The following is a 19,044-nucleotide window of genomic DNA, read 5'->3' on the forward strand; positions in this document are numbered from 1 at the left end:
TGACTCATGATCACTTGTTCTAAGTTATGTTGCAACACAAAAACAATACTTGCGTTCCTAAGAAGCTAAGGAAGCAAAGCTATGATGCATCATCATAGTTATTGGAAGTTTGGGGTGATGTGGGGTTAATCTTTCAATTGTAGAGTTTGTAGACTGGTGATGACAGTTGTGTGTTGGTTGGCATTTGGCAAGAATTGAAATGAAAAGCTTCTTGTCAGCTGCTTATTTCAACAAATGATACCAATAAGGGCATGTTGGTTGGAAAGAACCTGGGTAGAAGAAACAGAATTTTCTCATTAGTCCCCATCTAATTGTATACTCTAGAAAGAAAGGTATTACCAAAGAAAGCCCCAAAACGAATTTATATAGAAGAGTTTCCCAAATCGTTTCAACAGCACACTGGAATACTTAAGTGTACACCACTGGGCGCTTCACATGCTCTCATTTACCACATCCTCAAAATATCATCTCCTGAGGAAGCAAGTCAGAGCTAGGATTTGAACCCAAGACAAGTCCACGCCTCCAACCCAGCATATGCTAGCCTGCTTTAAAATGCGGTCTGCCTCCGCTTCACTTTCCACTTCTCCTCCTCTCTGCCCTCTCGGTAAGCGTGACAGTGACCCAGTCTGCTTCTCCACTAATCCAGCTTTTGGTTTCAGAGCCAAACATTTCATATTTCAGCCTCTCAAAAGCCACTTCACATTCCCCGAGCGTGACACGGTCGGTCACCGGGTAGAAAGCGATTGCTCTTTGGGTATATCCCTGGGGCTGGTTCCTAAGAAGAGGCCGAGGGCAAGCCGGGCCACTGCTCCCTGAGCCATCTTATTTACACTGCCCCAAGTCGAAACTGCTCCCCGCAGAACCCCGGAGGCAGAAGGATGCTTTTATCTTCCGATGGCACGCGCACTCCTAGCAGGCACTGCTCAGACAGCCGGGGAGGGGGAGGCGTGGCCCCCGGGAGCTAATCGTCCCTTCCAGGTGCAAATCTGGACGCGTGTGGACCAAAGTGATCACGACGGTGAGGGATGCGTGGGGGGGTGGGGGAACCCACTTACCACGCTGTGGGTTCGCTCGTCCCTGTGTGGAGCATTCGTGTGAGAGACGGTGGGCTCCTCGTTTCCATTGTCCCGTCTGCATAAGGGAGTGTTTGGCGCACGCGGGATCAGCCCGGCCCCCCGGGGGGCGCCCTGGCCACGCCCCCTCCACAGACCCCGCCCCCAGCGCTCCGTTTGGCTCCGCCCCCAGAGCCCAGGCCTTGAGGCTGCCCTAGTTCCGTAAACACTCCAGTCTCCGCCTCCCCCCCTCCCCCCCCCGCCGCTCTGGGTCATACCATTCGCGGCGCAACGAGAGGGGGGAAGCGTTCCTCTCCCTCCGTAAACTCCCTGCAATCCAAGCCATCTCCGGCCTCTGTGACGCGAACCTGAAGGAAAAATGTGTCTGGACTCGGTCGAATCTTCAGGATCTCGGCGATCACAGCCTGAAATACCCCGAGTCCCCCGGCTCCGCCGCGCCGTCCTCCCCCCTGACGCCCGTTTTGGGATGGCCTCCTCCCTAAAGTCCCTCAGGGCCCTTTAAATACCGCGTGGAAGAAAGGGGGGCGACGGACGGCGGGGGCTGGGAGTTGGGAGGCCGGGGTTGCTGGATGTTGTGAGCCGCTCTGCCAGGGGCAACCCAGAGACCCTCGACCTGGAGTCGCTACGCCTGTCGGCGGCCTCCGCGCGGGTTCGGTGCGTATCCATCCGAGGGGAGGGGTCGCCGGCATGGAAGCGACAGTCAGGGCCGTGGGGTGTCACCCATCCCCAGGACAGCGGAATCCTGTCCTGAGCCGGGCGAGGAGTGACGACCGGGACGATCGAGTCCGGTCCCCTGTGAGACCTCGAATCGCGCTCCCGCGTGGCGGCGGGTCGCGGACACCGGCGGGGGGGTCGTGGCAGGGGTCGAGGTGGACGCGGGCTGCCGGTCCCCGGGGCGACGGGGTCGGAGCCCGGGCCGCTGGGCCGCTGTTTACCTCCGGCTGGGTGGGTGCCAGCGACGGCGCCGCGAGCTGCGGCTGCCTGTCGGGGCGCCGGGGAGTGGGGGACGGGGCTGGGACCTTCTGGGAGTCGGGGGGATCGATCCTCGGAGGAGCCCTGCGGGGTCGCTCCCTGTGTTTGGGGTTTGTCGCCCGGGTTTCCGGGGCGCTGGGCTCGGCCTCGGCTGTCCCCTCCCCCAAGGGTTTGTTTTGACAGGAAACGTGGTGCTGGAGAGGAAGGGGTGTGGAGGGGGGGGGATCAGGCTCCCGGGGTCGCCCCAGAGTGTGACCCCTGCGAGGTGGAGCCGGAGAAACCCCCTCGAACCCGGATCTCTCAGGGATGGATGGCTTCGTGTTTCCCGGAGCTGCTACTCAGGCTGGCACCCCCCCCCCCCCGCCCCCGGGCGTAGTGGAGATGAGAGCATGGCACGTGGATGACATAGTTAGGTGTGCTTTCCTTAGGAAGAGGGAAATTTTTTTTATCAAATAATTTTCTATTCAATAATGATGGGAGGTTTTCCTTTTAGATGCAAAGATTTAAGTGCAAAAAAAAAATAGTCCAAGTGAAATGTTTGATAAATGATGACATAGGTAGAGATGGAAATGTGGAAGTGATGATTCGCCTGACTGAAGTGTGGATGAGTGGGTGCTGGCCCTGCTACCTTCACAAAAGAAGAAACCAGATTAAGTGGGCTTGTACCTTAGTCTCAGCACCCTTACTCTCCAGCCCAGATACTGCTTCTCCTACCTGCCAATCCCATAAGGAAGTTATTTCAGACACTCCCACTTTATCAGATTTACCTTGCCTGCCATCTTTTCCCTCCTGATTCTAGGGATTTCCTACATCACCTGACAGCCAGTAGAGGTTGCCTTACCTGAAGTGGTGCAGAGCTGGAGAAAGTCAAGTGTAGGAGCAGCTTCGTGACATTTTTACAAGGGAGTTGAGGGTCCCACAGGTGGAATCACCGGTACTAAAACAGCAGTTCCTTCAAGTGTGAAAAGTGCTAAGTCTTTCTTTCAAGAACTGAAATGCCATATGTAGCATGAAATCTGCTTTTTAGTTGGTAACTGGCTGATTGGCTTTTGTCTAGCTCTTTGTTGGTACTAAGTTGGTAGAGACAGTTTGTCTAGTTGAGTAATACAAGCACCTGCTTTGTTCGTTTGTTGGTTTTGTTACTGTTGTTGTTGTTGTTGTTCCTTGTGGAAGTCCTGGGGCTTGAAATTGGGGCCTGTCGAGATCCTTGACCTTTTGTGTAAAACTAGCGCTCTACTATTTGAGCTCCACTTGCAGTTTTTTTGGTGGTTAAATGGTGATAAGAGTCTCACAGACTTTCCTGCCCAAGCTGACTTTGAACCATGATTCTCAGATCTCATCCTCCTGAGTAGCTAGGATTATAGGCCTAAGTCACTGGTGCCTGGTTGTTTTGTAGTTTTTGGTAAATTGTAGGTGAAAAGCTTTTTTTAGTGAGGCTATTTGGGACTGGTGGTAAAGCAGCATCTATTAGAAAATAGAAATCTTCCAGGCAATGCATCAGAGCCCAATCTCTGAGTGTTTGCAACACATAAATGCTTGTCTGTGCACTTTGATCTAATCTTTTTTTTAAATTTTTTATTGTAATTAATAAAAGGGTTACATGATATTTGCCAGATAGAAGGTGCATCTTTAATCTAATCTTGAAGGGTGAAACCCAGTAAATATTTCTTGAAGTTTCTCATTTCTATGACCTAGATTTAACTGGATAGCTTCTATTCCTCAGGATGCTTCTGTATGATCTGAATAAAATTTACTCCAAGGTGTGTTTGACTCATACTAGCTATAAGCAGATAATACTTGGGTTTGAACTAGGGATTTTATGGTACATAATGGCATCCTGGCCTATGGTGAGATGGTTGAAAATTATTATGGAGAGTCGCATTTTTTACAGGTGCCCTTCGTAGTACAGCATTTAAGCAGCTTTCCCCCAGTAAGATCAGCTTGCTTCCACATGTACAGACAGATGTGGCAGTGGATAGACCCGTTCGGCAGAGTGGGAGTGGAAAGAATGACCAGTACACAATTTTTTAAAATCCATCTGGGAATAGTTAAGAGGATGGGCTTAAAGCTTCCACTGCCTGAATTTCATTTGGACCTCTGTACTACTGTGAACCTTGAGTATAAATAATGTAACATCCCTGAGCCTTGATTTTTACTATAAAATTGGGGTACTATCTTAGCTAACAATCTTATAATGAGCATTCAAGGAGATAAAATATTTAAAGTGCCTATAAAATAGTTATTATTTAAGTCATAATAAGCACTCCATGACTATTATCTCTCATTGTTATTAGGTATCATTGAGTTTCAAGAGAGTGGAAAGACTCCTTGGAAAAGTTTCTTCAAGTTCCTGGGACAGGAAGTCATTGCTAGCTTGAATTATCTGTACACTTGAAATTGAAGGGGGACATAGCGTCTTCCCACAAGAAGGCTAAGATTTAGTTGGAAGGTAGACATGCAGACAACTGTAGTATTTTAGGTGACTGGGTGATGGTAATTTGAGCAATGTGACTGAAACGGAAAGAATGAAGACCCATGTCATCTCGTGAATAGGAGTATGTCTTAGTTTGTTCATGAAATAAAATAACACCTTGAAGGCAAGATGTTAAATTTCAAATCTGAATGACAGCAGAAAGCGCCCATTTGGAATTTAAAGAGTCACACACCCAAGGGGAGATAATAGCAGGTGTGAATTCTCTAGTATAGGCAGTGTGGCAAGTCTGAGGAACTCCAAAAAGGCTGAGGCCTCTGGAACTTGAAGGATTGCTGGGAAAGTATCAGAGAATGAGGCCAGTAGAGACCAGATCTCTCTCTCTCTCTCTCTCTCTCTCTCTCTCTCTCTCACACACACACACACACACACACACACGATTGTAGACCATTGCAAAAAGATTTCTTAGGAAAAGGGAACCAATCTGAGAGATAACTCTTAAAAATGAATGTCTTGCCAGGGTCCAGTGGCTCATGCCTATAATCCTTGCTACCCAGGAAGCTGACACTGAGGATCACGGTTCAGAGCCAGCCAGGAAACAAAAGTCTGTGAGACTCTTATCTCCAGTTAACCACCAGAAAACCAGAAGTGCCGCTGTGGTTCGAGTGGTAGAGCCTAGCCTTGAGCTGAAGAGCTCAGGGACAGCACCTAGGCCCAGAGATCAAGCCCCATGATGACCAAAAAAAAAAAAAAAAAGAATGTCTTATTTGGCCTCTTCTGAAGGGCTTGGCCTATTTCTTATTCTATTGTCTAGGTGCTATGGAAGGGAGGACATTAGGATACATTTGGCTATCTAGAAGAGCTTTTGTAGCTGAGTGGTATCTAAGCAATCAGTGTGGTAGGAAACATTAACATCTAAAAACTACAGGATGCAGATCTGTTCTAAATTAGAATCTTGAGGAGGCAGCTCAGCACTTTTCTTTTAAAACTGTTAATCTGGAAATGCTTTTGAACTTACAGGAGAAAAAAATACAAGAGTAAAACTAAGATAAGAATACCTTAGATAGGTACAGTATTTACAAATACTAAGTGCTCTCTTTTCACTCAGTAAGTATCAGGATAAGCCAGTGTTCTTACTGCTTTAGGGACACATGTATTATAACTATTGTTCATTCTGATTATAAACCAGTGCAGGATCATCCACTGGGCTACATAGTTTCCTGCAGCGAGGAAATAAAGAGCTAGGAACCACAGTAAATTAAAAACCCACCTCCCCTCCATCTGTGGTGGGACACATGCCTAACCTCTACTGGTCGCCTCCTCTAAAAAACAGTGTTTATACTGCCATTCGGCCACATGTATCTGCTGATTCCCTGCCTCTGAAAGAAATATATAATATTAATTACTTTGAAATGACAAATGCTGCAGAATATAGATAGGATAACACTACATTTTCTTTGACTAGTAACCCTTTTTATTGTTGGAGGCATTACCTTCTGCTTTTTCCAGTGAATGAATCTTTCAAGGAGGATGAGGTATGACATTCCTGAACATTATTTGGATTGACTTTTGATTGCATCCTGTCAGTCACATTAGGTGGGCCTACGTTTGTTGGTATGAAAATCAGTGTATTACTTTATCAAAAACAGCCTGATTTTTATTATTACTTATCTAGCAGAGAATTCAAAATACTTATAAAAGCAGTCTTATTGTCCTCAGTGCCTTTTGAGTCAAGTAACTTTGTCCTCAAGTGATCTATAATAGAAACTCAAGATCAAGAAAGGTAAGCGTAGGTGTAAAGGTGCTTGCAGAAGGCCATTCATACTGCCTGGGCCATTGCTTTTGGGTTTTGTATTTAGTATGTGTGCAGGAGTTGTACCCTAGATTGCCTACTTAGGTGCTAACCTATTGTGTTGTAATCTATAGGAGAACCTGCTCCAAAGATTACATGGTCCTGTTATTCTGAAACTAAACTGTTCTTTCAGACTTGTAAAGCCTATAGTGATGATAATAAAGAAAAAAAAGTGGGGCTGGGAATTTGGCCTAGTGGTAGAGTGTTTGCCTAGCATGCACAAAGACCCAGGTTCCAGTCCTTGGTACCACATACATAGAAAAAAGCCAGAAATGATGTTGTGGCTCAAGTGGTAGAGCTGTAGTTGTGAGAAAGCCCAAGAACAGTGCTTAGGCACTGAGTTCAAGCCCCAGGAGTGGCACAAAAGAAAAGCAAATAAACATAACAAACATCTGTATTCTGCTTTCTTTATAGCAGACCCTGTTCCTAGCACTTCGTGTATTGACTGAATGGAAATATCTACGTGAATTGGCATTAATGGCAGCCAAATATAAAGAAATAGACAATTTCCCACCCAATTCCCCACCCTCCCGCTTTTGTTGGTGGTAGTACTAGAAATGTGAACTCAGCAAGCCACATGCTTCATAGGTATTCTATTACTTGAGTCATGCTTTTAGTCTCCAGACAACTTCTTTGCTTTTCTCCTCCACCATATATTCTCCCTCTCTCTGTCTTTCTCTCCCCTCCCTCTCTCTGTCTCTCTTGCTCTGTGTGTATGTGTGTCTGTGAGAGAAAAAGCAAGCAAGAGAGTTCTGAAGCTTGAACTCAAGGCCTCTTTGCTCTTGTTTGCCTTTCACTCAAAGCTGGTACTTTGCCACTTAAACCATACCTTTACTTTTCTGAAACAATTTTTTTAATACCATAGTAATGAGCAATTTTGTTTCAAAGACAAAGCTCTTTTTGGCCCAGTTGTAGAGACATCTACCACCTAAATAACAAGTTTCTAAATATTGTGAAGCTTTTACATTTGCTGTTGTATCTCTCCATGCCAGGGATTCTTCCTCCAGTGATTTGTTGACAGATTAATGGCAATTCATTAAACGTATTTACTATGAGAATATTTACTCTTTTTTTTTGCAGTTTCTAGAGATGCCTCATAGAACTCTTGGAGTGAAGCATCTTAGCAATTCCTAGCTGTATAATTAGCCCATAAGAGAGAGAGAGGAAAGAGAGAGAGAATAGAGGAGGGCAGGTGAGGACAGACCTGGGCCTCAAATCATGAGTCCCTTACCTAGAGGGCATTTGTTTTGTTGTTTAATTTTAATCTATGCAATTGGCTGCCTTCATAAATAGATTTAAGAAGCTTGTCAAATGCCCTGGCCATCTAGAGTATATGTATTAATCTTGCTCAGGAATTCCCATGAATGAAAGATTTTTATTTATTTTTACTTGGAAGAACAGCTAAAGACCTGCTCATTTGAGTCAGTTCATATAGAGGAAAATCAAGAGCAGAGCAAACACAAGACAGTTATTAATGATAGGGGAATGACTGAAGAAAAAGGTGAATATAGACCTGAAGATATTCAGGCAAGTATGACAAGACCCTGGGAATTTTGAATTTTAAGTATTTTATAAGCTAGGCTTATGTATTCAATTCTCTACTTTAGGGCTTAGGCTTGAGCAGTACCAAGAATATAAAATCTGCAGTGCTATCAGTTTACAAATGTTCTCGTTGAGACTGCACCAAATGCAGCTCAAAGATTTTGACACTGAATGAGCGTTTGTCATATTCTTGCCACTCAAGAGTGGGCAGGCTATGGTGTTAGTGTGTGCCTAATTGAGGATATTTGGAAATAGCTGTAGGAAGAAAATAGCCATGCAAGTGGTTTGGGGTAGATACAAGATAAGAATGGCAGATCTAGGAAGAGGAGTGCAGTGGACTCTGGCAGGAGGATTCAGAAAGGGTTCCCACTCAGAAAAAAAACACCAGTTGGAAGTTAAATGCTGGCAAAGAGAGTCCATCTAGAGAGGAGCGCGAGTTTTCCATCTAGGATCTGGGATTTGATGACAGCCATTTCTTCCCTTGTGCTCTCTCGTGCTTGTGCGCGCTCGCTCTCTCTCTCTCTCTCTCTCTCTCTCTCTCTCTCTCTCTCTCTCTCTCTCTCTCTCTCTCTCTCTCTCTCTCTCACACACACACACACACACACACCTACCTTCTTGCAGCAGATTAGAGAGAAGGCTCAGGTAGATACTGGTTTTCATGGGGTAGAGATGGGTGGTTTTTACCACTGAAGATGCCAGGTTGTGTAGCCTGTGTTTGTCATGGTTGGCTTTGGGATGGTAGGATGGGGTGTGTGCTTCTCTATATGTAGCTTCTTGGCAGTTTTCCTCATTTGCCCTTCTGTCTTCAGAGGGAATTAGTGGTTTTCTGCTTACAAAAATGGTATCTTGGACAAAAGTACATTTCTATATAGGTCAGGACTGAAGGTTTTTAAGCAAAATAATCTGCAAATATTCCTGCGCTTTTTGCTCTCACTACATTCCTCTCTGGCTCATCCTTGATCCTGTCATCATTCAAGAGATAAAACAAAGGCTGGGAGTTTGGCCTAGAGGTAGAGTGCTTGCCTAGCATGCATGAAGACCCGGGTTCGAGTCCTTGGTACCACATGCATAGAAAAAAGCTGGAAGTGGTGCTGAGGCTCAAGTGGTAGAGCTCTAACCTTGAGAAAGTCCAAGGACAGTGCTCAGGCCCTGAGCTCAAGTCCAGGACTGGCAAAAAAAAAAAAAAAAGATAAAACAAGTTACTGTGTTTCTTTTTTCTTCTTCTTCTTCTTCTTTTTGGCCATTCAGAGGGCCTGAACTCAGCACCTGGGCTCTATCCCTGAGCCTCTCTGTGCTCAAGGCTAGTGTTCTACCACTTGAGCCACAGCACCATTTCCAGCTTTTTCTGTTATGTGGTACCTAGAAATCAAACTCAAGGCTTTCATGCATTCTAAGCAAGCACTCTACCACTAAGCCAAGCTGCTCTATTTTTCTCAACAAAGTCTATATCCCTTCTTCTCTGGTCCTTAGTTGAACCTTGTTCTTCTTATACTTTGTCAGCAATGCCTTGTTTCCTTTGTCTTTATTATTTTTCTTTTTTCATCCTTATCATCTGGCATAGGTTTTAGGTAAGTGAACTTGAAAGCCTTGAGAGCAGAGTCCTATCTTGTTTTGTTCAGTTATTTTCCCCAGTAACTGGTGCATTCTGAAAATATGAACAGAATTATGGGGAAGCTGCAGGTATTTTCACCTATCGTGTGCACTATTAATGGCTTCACCTTCCAGCAGCTGTAAGAGCCCTACAGCCTTTATTGTTCATTGGCTTAGGTTTAAAGGAATGCAGTGAACTCTTCCTATCCCTGTCATCCATCCAGGAGTTGAGGTGCCTCTTTTCTTGGGCCAGGTATTCCTTTCAGTGTCAGCTGATACCACACTACTACCAAGTCCAGCTTTCTCACAGGCTTGGCTGGTGCTTTTGGCGTAGGCCCGGGCAGCCAATGTGCTCATGTGCCAGGCCCAACTTCCTTCCTTGGGAAGCAATCTGATATCCTAGAAACAGCACTCAGTGTAGAGTCCAGGAGCTGATTTGGGAGTACACTGAGTCCCTTTGTCCCTTTTGCCCTCGGAACCAGAATCCTGTGATCCCCTTTGCTCATTGGGCTGTGGAAGGTACTTTGTCAGTTGTCAAATATTGGATACTACTCATGAAAGTGGAGGAACAACAGCTAAAATTTTGCCTGAGATTCTCATTGGTCTTTCCCTCCCGTTAGAGGCTTGCAGTATGCATAAAGAGGCTTTTAAATGTATTTAAAACAAACAAGAGAAATAATAGAACCCGACATTTGAATGCTGCGCTAAGCCCTTTAATGAGATTAATTCCATTCTGTCTCAGAGGCAGTCACTGGTGAAATGGATGGCTAAGTGACTTCCCCAAGACAGAATAAGCAGTTTGACCCTCTTATCTTTCCATGTTGTAGAAACCAGTAGCAAAGTATCCGTGCTCTGCATTTGTGTGTGTGTTTGTGCATATGTGTCTGTGTGTTTGCTGGTACTGAGGCTTGAACTCAGCTAAGGGACAAGAGAGTGTCCATACCCTTCTTTTTATTTTATTTTATTTTTTAAAGGTCAAGATTGGCACTCCACCACTTGAGCCACAGCTCCATGTTTGTTTGTTTGTTTGTTTGTTTGTTTTAATTGAAAATAAGAGTCTCACAGACTTTGCTGCATGGGCCAACCTTGAACCATGATCTTACTATCTCAGCCTCCTGAGTAGCTAGGGTTGCAGGCCTGAGCCATTGGTGCCCAGCTCTGTGTATTTTTTTGTTCCCCCAGGATGCTGGGGGAAGGACAAAATAATCTGGGGGCCTTTCCAACATTCTTATACTTGTCTGCACTGGAAAAACTATGACACCAGTGGAAGGAAGTACTTGAGAACGTGATGCAGGGTCTTTCTGTCTCTGTGCAGGTGCTCCCTATCCGTACTCAAGTGACACAAAATGCCCTTCAATGGTGAGAAGCAGTATGTGAGTGAGGACCAGCCCAGCGATTCAGAGTCTTCAAGGTTTTCCGAAAGCCTGGCTTCACTCAGTGACTATGAATGTTCCCGGCAGAGCTTCACAAGTGATTCTTCTAGCAAATCCAGCTCTCCTGCTTGTAAGCCCACAGGAAAGCAGCGGGTAGTAGGGGTAGTTGGATAAGTTGAACACAAGAGTTTCTGTCCTTTCCACATGTACCAGAATAGCTCTGTAAAAGCAATGCTATTCTATATGTGTTCTCAGAAAGAAATCACCACCAAGATTTATAATCAACTAACATCTTTTTTTTTTTTTTGCCAATCCTGGTCCTTGAACTCAGGGCCTAAGCACTGTCCTTAGGCTTTCTCAAGGTTAGAGCTCTACTACTTGAGCCACAGAACCACTTCTGGCTTTTTTTTCTATGTATGTGATACTGAGGAATTGAACCTGGGTCCTCATGCATGCTAGGCAAGCACTCTACCACTAGGCCAAACTCCCAGCCCTCGACTAACATTTTTATGTTGATCAAAGTCTCTCGTCTGTTTGGTTTGACTCTAAATCAGAACCTAACCCATTCTAGGCTCCCCGGTTCCATCTGTCTTTTCTTCCAAATGGTAGAAAGCCACTCCTCGTCATTATGTTTTAGACAAGACAAATTCAGATTAGTCTCCTCAGATTTTTTTTTTCTTCCTCTTATTCATATGGAAGGAAACTTGATTTCCTGGAAGGGTCAGGCAGGAAATGAAATAATCTGAAGGATTTCCTGCTGATTGCTAGCACTTCTGTGCAACTCACCAAGAAAGAGGCCCACAAGGAAAATTACTACACTGAGGTGATGAGAATGAGTTGCAAGAGTGGCCAGAGCAAAGGAGAAAGGAGAAAGCTTTTTCCTATTTTTGTTTTTAAATAGTTTTTGCTTTAAACATTCATGTACTCACTGTAAAAGCCTGGACAGTATGCATGTATAAAGAAAAGAAAATTATTGCTTATAGTATAACCCAAAGGTGACAACTAGCCGTCCTTTGCCATATCTTTATCCTTCACACAGACACAATACACAACTATAGATACAGATCTTTCTATCTGTGAACTTTGTGTGTGTGTGTGTGTGTCCCTGTAATAGGGCTTAAACCCAGTGCCTTAGTTTTTTTGTGCTCAAGGCTGGCACTCTATCATTTGAGCCCAGTTCCACTTCTGGATTTTTTTTTTTTTTAAACTTGGGCGTAGAAATTGAACTCTGGGGTGTTGTCCCTGAGTTCTTCAGCTCCAGGCTACCTACCGCCCTGCCCCCTTGAGCCACAGCCCCACTTCAGATTTTCTGGTAGTTAACTGGAGATAAGAATCTCATGGACTTTAGTGCCCGGACTGGCGTTGAACCTACATACTTAGATGTCAGCCTCCTGAGTAGCTACAATTACAGGCATAAGCCACGGAGCCCCGTTACTTCATACATTAAAATTTTCTGACAGTCCCTTTTTGTATAGTACTGGATTATTGTACCAAAGAGTGCTGTTTTGTGTTTTGTGCTGGTTCTGGGACTTGAACCACAATCCTTAGATCTCAGCCTCCTGAGTAGCTAGGATTACAGGCGTGAGCCACCGCGCCGAGCTTTGAGTAGACATTTTTATGGAAAATCTTGAAGTAGAAGGAATTGTGAAGAAAGGAATTGTGAGCAGCCACCTCAGGATTTTTCACTGTTTTCACTCTTGTCACTATCTATGGGGCTCATGCATCTGATAACAGGTTATCTAGGCATCTTGAAGTAAAATATTGCTAAGTCTTTGCACCATCTTTCTCCTCCATTCCTCTTCCCCTTCTTGGTTCCTTTTTCCTCCTTCCTCGTCTCTTATCCTCTTTTCTTGTCTTTCTTTTTCAAAACCTATTGATCTTTTTCCACTTTAGGAGCTTATGATTTTTAATTAACAGAAGCAAAGATTTCTAACTAATCTTATAAGCATGATTTATTAGTATAATCTCTAGAAATAACTCAGATTCTTTACTAACTTCCTACTGATAGAATATCTAGCTTCTCAGATTTATTTTATTTTACTTTAATTATTTATTCAGTTCTTACATCTTAAGTTATTTCATCACCTCAGGTGAATGCTGTGAGAAGGTAAGTTATATCTCAAGTAAGTCAATATTAGGAAAAATTACAATTGAAGTTAAACTTATAGATACTGCCTATACATTTAGGAGGTATAGGGGTTTTTTTTTGGTCATGTCATTTATCTTTAAAATGCATATAAATAAATGCAAATGTCAGTAGGCACTAAGAAGAAAGCGATTTATTTTTTTTGTTATTGGGGGGTGCTGTCCCTGAGCTCTTCAGCCTTACCCTTGAGCCAAACTCCACTTCCCGTTTTCTAGAGGTTAATTGGAGATAAGAATCTCAGGATCTTAAAATCTAGATACATAAGGCCATATAGTATGACGCTAAATGTAAGGACCTCCAGGATATAGAAACAAAAGCCATATAATGAGTGATTGTTGACCTTAATGTACTATGTTATCTCTCATCTCTTTTGCAGTCCTTTGATTATCTCATATTGTTATAATATTTCACCTTCTTATCTGAAATATTTTATATATGCTTAATTGGTTATTTGAAATTGGATAGGGAAGGAGGAAATCAAGATGAGTGGGGGGAGGAGGGAGGGAATAGGAACCATGTCATGAGAAAGGATATCAATGTTTGTAAAGTAATGTACCTTCAATCTGGTGAATATAATGTAACCCTTCTATTAATTACAATAAAAAAATACATGGGGAAAAAAAAGAATCTCAGATTCTTTTGTGCTCGGGCTGGCTTTGAACCTTGATCCTCAGATCTTAGCTTCCTGAGTATCTAGGATTACAGGCATGAGCTACTGCACCTGGCGAAAGTAATTTAATTTCCAAGAAATTATAACAACCTATAACAAGTTATTTTAAGAAATATTTGAGAATTTATCAAATATGTTGACTGAAGGTACAGAAAGACTAAACTTTTTAAGTCTGTTAAGTATGCAAATCCATATATTTAAGTACTTATTACATTGGAATAAATACAAGCTTGTCTACAACATGAAGTCTCATTCCTACTTGGGTAACAAACCTCTCTCCTACCAACAGCATTGGCTGACATTTGCTTTTCTTTCAGCCACAAGCCCTCCCAGGGTTGTGACATTTGATGAAGTGATGGCTACAGCAAGAAACTTATCAAACATGACTCTTGCTCATGAAATTGCTGTAAATGACAACTTCCAATTGAAACAAGATGCTGTCTCAGAAAACAGGTAACTTGAGTGCGTGTGTGTGTGTGTGTCTGACAGAGAGAGACAGAGACAGAGAGAGACAGAGAGACAGAGATAGAGACAGAGAGAGACATATACACTTGATTTCTGGAAGCTCTTAATATCCATAGATGTTGATTTTTAAATGATGTATCACAATAGCCAAGCATGTTCTTCTTCTTCTTTTTTTTTTTTTTTTTTTTACCAGTCCTGGGCTTGAGCTCAGGGCCTGAGCCCTGTCCTTGGACTTTCTCAAGGCTAGAGCTCTGCCACTTGAGCCTCAGCACCACTTCCAGCTTTTTTCTATGCATGTGGTACTGAGGAATCGAACCCGGGTCTTCGTGCATGCTAGGGAAGCACTTTAACCACTAGGCCAAACGCCCGGCCAAGCATGTTCTTAAAATGTGACTGACTCTCATCTTTTATTGTGTATTTTCATCGGGGTAAAACATAGTAAAAGTACTCAGGTTTCTAATACCCAGTGAAAAGCTTACAAATGACTTGATTGATTGTTAGCTCTTCCTACCCACCTCTGCAGAAAAATCCAAGAACTAATAAAAGTACATTTCAGATTATAGGAAAACATAAAACTCTGATGTACCTTAGAAGGCTATAAAATTTTTTTTTACCTCCTTGTCGACTAAAACAGTTCAGATCTACATAGCTTGTAAAGTCAGTCTGGCAGTGGCTAGACTCATACCTGTAGTCCTAGCTACTCTGGAGGCTGAGATGTGAGACTCTCAGTTCAAATCTAGCCCAGGCAGGAAAGTCAGTGAGACTCCAGTTAACCACCCAAAAAGCTGCAGGTGGAGCTATGACACACACACAAGTGATAGTGTGCTAGTCTTGAAAAAGAAGAAATGCTCAGCAACAGCACCCAGGCCCTGAGCCCCAGAACTGGCACCAAATAATAATAATAATAATAGTCCAGTAGTGTTTGCCAACAACTCTCATTGTTCTGGAGTTGTCCAGAAGAGTCTCAAACATTGGAAATGACATTTCTGCTTCATAAACACTTTCAGGCCAAGTTTTCCTATTTAAAAATCCTAACTAGAGGGGCCGGGAGTTTGGCCTAGTGGTAGAGTGCTTGCCTAGCATGCACGAAGACCCGGGATCAATTCCTCGGTACCACATACATAGAAAAAAGCCAGAAGTGGTGCTGAGGCTCAAGTGGTAGAGCTCTAACCTTGAGAAAGTCCAAGGACAGTGCTCAGGCCCTGAGCTCAAGCCCAGGACTGACAAAAAAAAAAAATCCTAACTAGAATAAAATATTTGAAGTTATAGAAACTTTTTAAACTCACGCCTTTAGCTAATTTCCATCTTTCATACCACTACTACGTATTTAGCTATTTATACTTGAAGAAAGAAGAGAAGATATCAGTAATTATCAAGTTAGTAGTTCACTCACCAGTTACTCTTCAAACATTCCCTGAGTACCAAGAACTTTGCTAGGCACAAGTGTAAGCCCCTTGACAAGTTGTGGCCTCTGACTGGGAGAAGGGTATTACTATCTAGTGAAATAATTATAGTACAGGAAAGTAGAGGGTTGTATAAAAACCTATTGGAAAATGGTATAGGAGTATAGTAGGAGGAACGTGTATTTTAGTGTGCTCCTATTTTGGGGCATTGACATAAAGGGTGAAGCAAAGTGGCCACCAGTGCTAAAGTGAGCTCTTCCTGGGAAGGATCCTGTTTCTGCAGTTTGGTCTGGCTAACTTTAAATGGGACAGCTAAGCAGAAGTTGGCAGACATTCACAGGCATGATAATGTTGTGTTCCTTGCCATGCAACTTCAGCTATTGAGGAGAGACTGTCATCTCCTCCTTAATATATAAATAAATCTAAAAATCTGTGTAGAATAGCTAGCTGTGTGTGTGTGTGTGTGTGTGTACGTGTGTGTACGTGTGTGTACGTACGTACGTATGTATATACCTACGTACGTGTGTACTAGGGCTTGAACCGAGGGCGTCAATGATTTTGCTTGGCTTTTTCACTCAAGACATAGCACTCTACCAGCTAACTAAATTATGATACCTCTTTGGAATGAAATTTTGTGAAGCTTTTGAAAGCTATGGCAAGGAAGCATTTTAAGTATAGGGAGGGGCCGTAGCTGTAGCTCTGTGGTAGAGCGCTTGCCTGACATGCATGAAGCCCTGGTTCAATCACCAGCACTAAGTAACAGCAGCAAGAAAATAAAAGTCTAGGGAAAACACATCGAACAGAATATTAAATGGAATAAGTACATAGTATTATGCATATTGGACTCTCTACTATTTTGAAACAACACCCGAAACGTTAAGCACAGGAGATACATCAAACGATTAGTGATGAGATTGAGGTTAGCTTATTCTTTGGTTTTAATTGCATTTTTGAAGATTTCTACAGTAAAGTAAGGCTTAATCAGAGATGATAATGCTTATTTTATTTTATTGCCTAGCCTGGTCTTGAGCTCAGGGCCTGAGCACTGTCCTTGGACTTTCTCAAGGGTAGAGCTCTACCACTTGAGCCTCAGCATCACTTCTGGGTTTTTTCTATGTACGTAGTACCGAGGAATCGAACCCGGGTCTTTGCATGCGAGGCAAGCACTCTACCACAAGGCCAAAGTCCTGGCCCTGATAATGCTTATTTTAAAACCATCCACTTCTTTGCTATAGCTTGGCGGGTCGAGTGAAACACATTGTTCACCAGGCCTTCTGGGATGTCCTAGAGTCAGATCTCAACGCCGATCCTCCTGAGTATGACTATGCCCTCAAGCTGTTTGAAGAAATCAGAGAGGTAAGCTGAGTCTTCAGCTGCTCCCTTCTCTGTACTGTCTGAAGATTTTGGAAAGTGCTATCAATAATGCTGTTTCCTTGCCAGATTTTTAGTTTGATAGATCATCTGTGATTCCTGCCAGTAAGGGCTTTAGATTTCGAATGTAGAGTTTTCTCATTAGAGTTTAGAGATTGTGGAATTTCTCAGGTTTCCCACTTACCCCACTCCCCCACCCCCACCCCCAGGCAGAGGTACTTTCTGTGGCATCACTGTCATGAAAACATGGACAAGTAGCTTGGAGCTTGGTTATCTAGACATGGCAACTTTCACCTCATCACTCCTGTCATGCTGCTGATTTTTCTTTCTTTCCCTGTGTAGATTCTCCTCTCTTTCCTGACTCCCGGAGGGAACCGACTTCGCAACCAGATCTGTGAAGTTCTGGACATAGAACTCATTAGGCAGCAGGCTAAGCACAATGCCGTCGACATCCAAGGCCTTGCCAACTATGTTATCAGCACCATGGGAAAGCTCTGTGCTCCTGTGCGAGATGCTGATATCAGAGCGTTAAATGCCACTGGCAACATTGTAGAGGTGCTAAGGTTAGCCCTTTTGCTGTTTGCATTTTCTTACACTACCTTTTGATTTCAGGAGGGGCGTCTGAGTACTTAACCCTAGAAGAAAACCAGATAATCAGGGAGCAAGTGAATCCAGTGCAGTGTAGATGGGATTTTCAGACAGACTGATCTAGTGAGGTTGTTAGTTGGCATGCAATGAGTCTTAAGAGATACAGCGACTAAAACGAACAGCATTTTCTACAGAAGGCAATTTAATTTGAGGGAGACTTAGACCTTGAATAATGAGTTATAGCTGGGACAAGTGCTATGGAAGGAGAAGTAGTGGGTCTTAGTAGGAGGGCCTCCAGCTTGCTAGCTATGTAGTAAAGAATATGGGAAAGCACTCTATTATTAAGAGTCATTAGCTTCTGTAGCACATAACAAGTGATTTAACAAACATAAGTTACTCATATCTCAGTCTGAATCAGGAGTTCTTGGTTAGGTAGGCAGCTTTCTACATGTCATTTGGGACCCAGGCTACTTGTGTCCTTGGCTGAACTCACCCGGTGTCTCAGCAGTCTCTCAGTTTAGCTGGTGATGAAACAGACTATGGAAAGAATGCCAAGTGTATAAACATCTCAGCCAGAGTGACACATTTCCCTTAAGCATGACCTGTCACATGTCCCAATTAGATTAAAGGAGAGCTGCTCTCTAGAAAACCCCACAGCCACAAATCTGTTCTGAAGAGAGAGGTGCTTTTTACTGGTCAGCTAGCCATCTCTGCTGCAGCTTTCTCAAGGAAATAAGGTGCATGTTAAGTCACCAGACTATGATCTGATCCTGCTGTGTGGATAATACTTTCCCTGTGACCCCAGAAGAGAGAATGGTGTGTAACACATTTTACCATGGCAGGAAGCTTTTCTCCTTTTCATCTCCTTTTTTTCCTCTTATAAATAGAGCCTTGAGTTTTATGTAATTAATTTTTTGAAAAGTAGACAGTAGAAATGAGTTTGCATAGAGCAGGTAACTTCTTTTGTGACCATAAGCAAGTTGATAGCTTCTCAAAATGACACTTTCCCTGTCTGTAAAATAAACTTTAGGCATCTTTCTAGAGGTGTCTCAGTGCTGTCAGACTGTGGCATCCTTCGCAGATTTTCCTGTTATTGACATATCTATCTAATCAACATCTTGTTCTTGATCATTTACTGAACACCTACTGTGTACCACCTCCTCCTGCATTTTACCTCCATTATGTCATTTACTGTTACAACATCAACGTCCAAAATTGATATCCTCCTCTCTTACACATGAAAAAACTGAGGCTCAAGGGAGATTGAGGAATTTATTCATGGCATCCAACCTGTTCTGTTGCAAAGCTAGATTTGAGTATAGGATGGTTCAACTCTAAAAGGAAGCATTTTTCTCAATCTTTTTTTCCTCTTTGATTTTTTTTGGGGGGGTGGGTCATAAGGTTTGAACTCTGGGCCTGGGTGCTGTCCCTGAGCTCTTCAACTGAAGGCTACCACCCTATCCCTTGAGCCGAAGCACCACTTCTGGTTTTCTAGTGATTAATTGGAGATAAGAGTCTCACCGTCTTTATTGCCCGGGGTGGCTCTGAACCTCGATCTTTAGATTTCA

The 19,044-nt window shown here is 43.4% G+C and overlaps 1 protein-coding gene across 3 annotated transcripts in view; it reads left to right on the forward strand.

Annotated features, from left to right (window-relative positions):
• Positions 1-1,552: 1,552 nt before the first annotated feature.
• Positions 1,553-19,044, forward strand: part of Tcp11l2 (t-complex 11 like 2) — a 31,594-nt gene continuing 14,102 nt past the window's right edge. The window contains exons 1-6 of one of the 3 annotated variants that reach the window (XM_090328560.1): positions 1,553-1,727; positions 2,845-2,979; positions 10,776-10,963; positions 13,967-14,102; positions 16,753-16,873; positions 17,231-17,451. In XM_090328560.1, the coding sequence (XP_090184686.1) occupies positions 10,807-10,963; positions 13,967-14,102; positions 16,753-16,873; positions 17,231-17,451 (635 nt within the window). In that variant the 5' untranslated portion in view covers positions 1,553-1,727; positions 2,845-2,979; positions 10,776-10,806. Of the gene's footprint in view, positions 1,728-2,426; positions 2,459-2,844; positions 2,980-10,775; positions 10,964-13,966; positions 14,103-16,752; positions 16,874-17,230; positions 17,452-19,044 lie in introns of those variants that run through there. The other 2 variants (XM_090328559.1, XM_090328561.1) reach the window with 2 other exon arrangements.

Source organism: Megascapheus bottae, chromosome 2, assembly GCF_031878675.1.
Source record: "Megascapheus bottae isolate mThoBot1 chromosome 2, mThoBot2.hap1, whole genome shotgun sequence".
Classification (NCBI taxonomy): domain Eukaryota; kingdom Metazoa; phylum Chordata; class Mammalia; order Rodentia; family Geomyidae; genus Megascapheus; species Megascapheus bottae.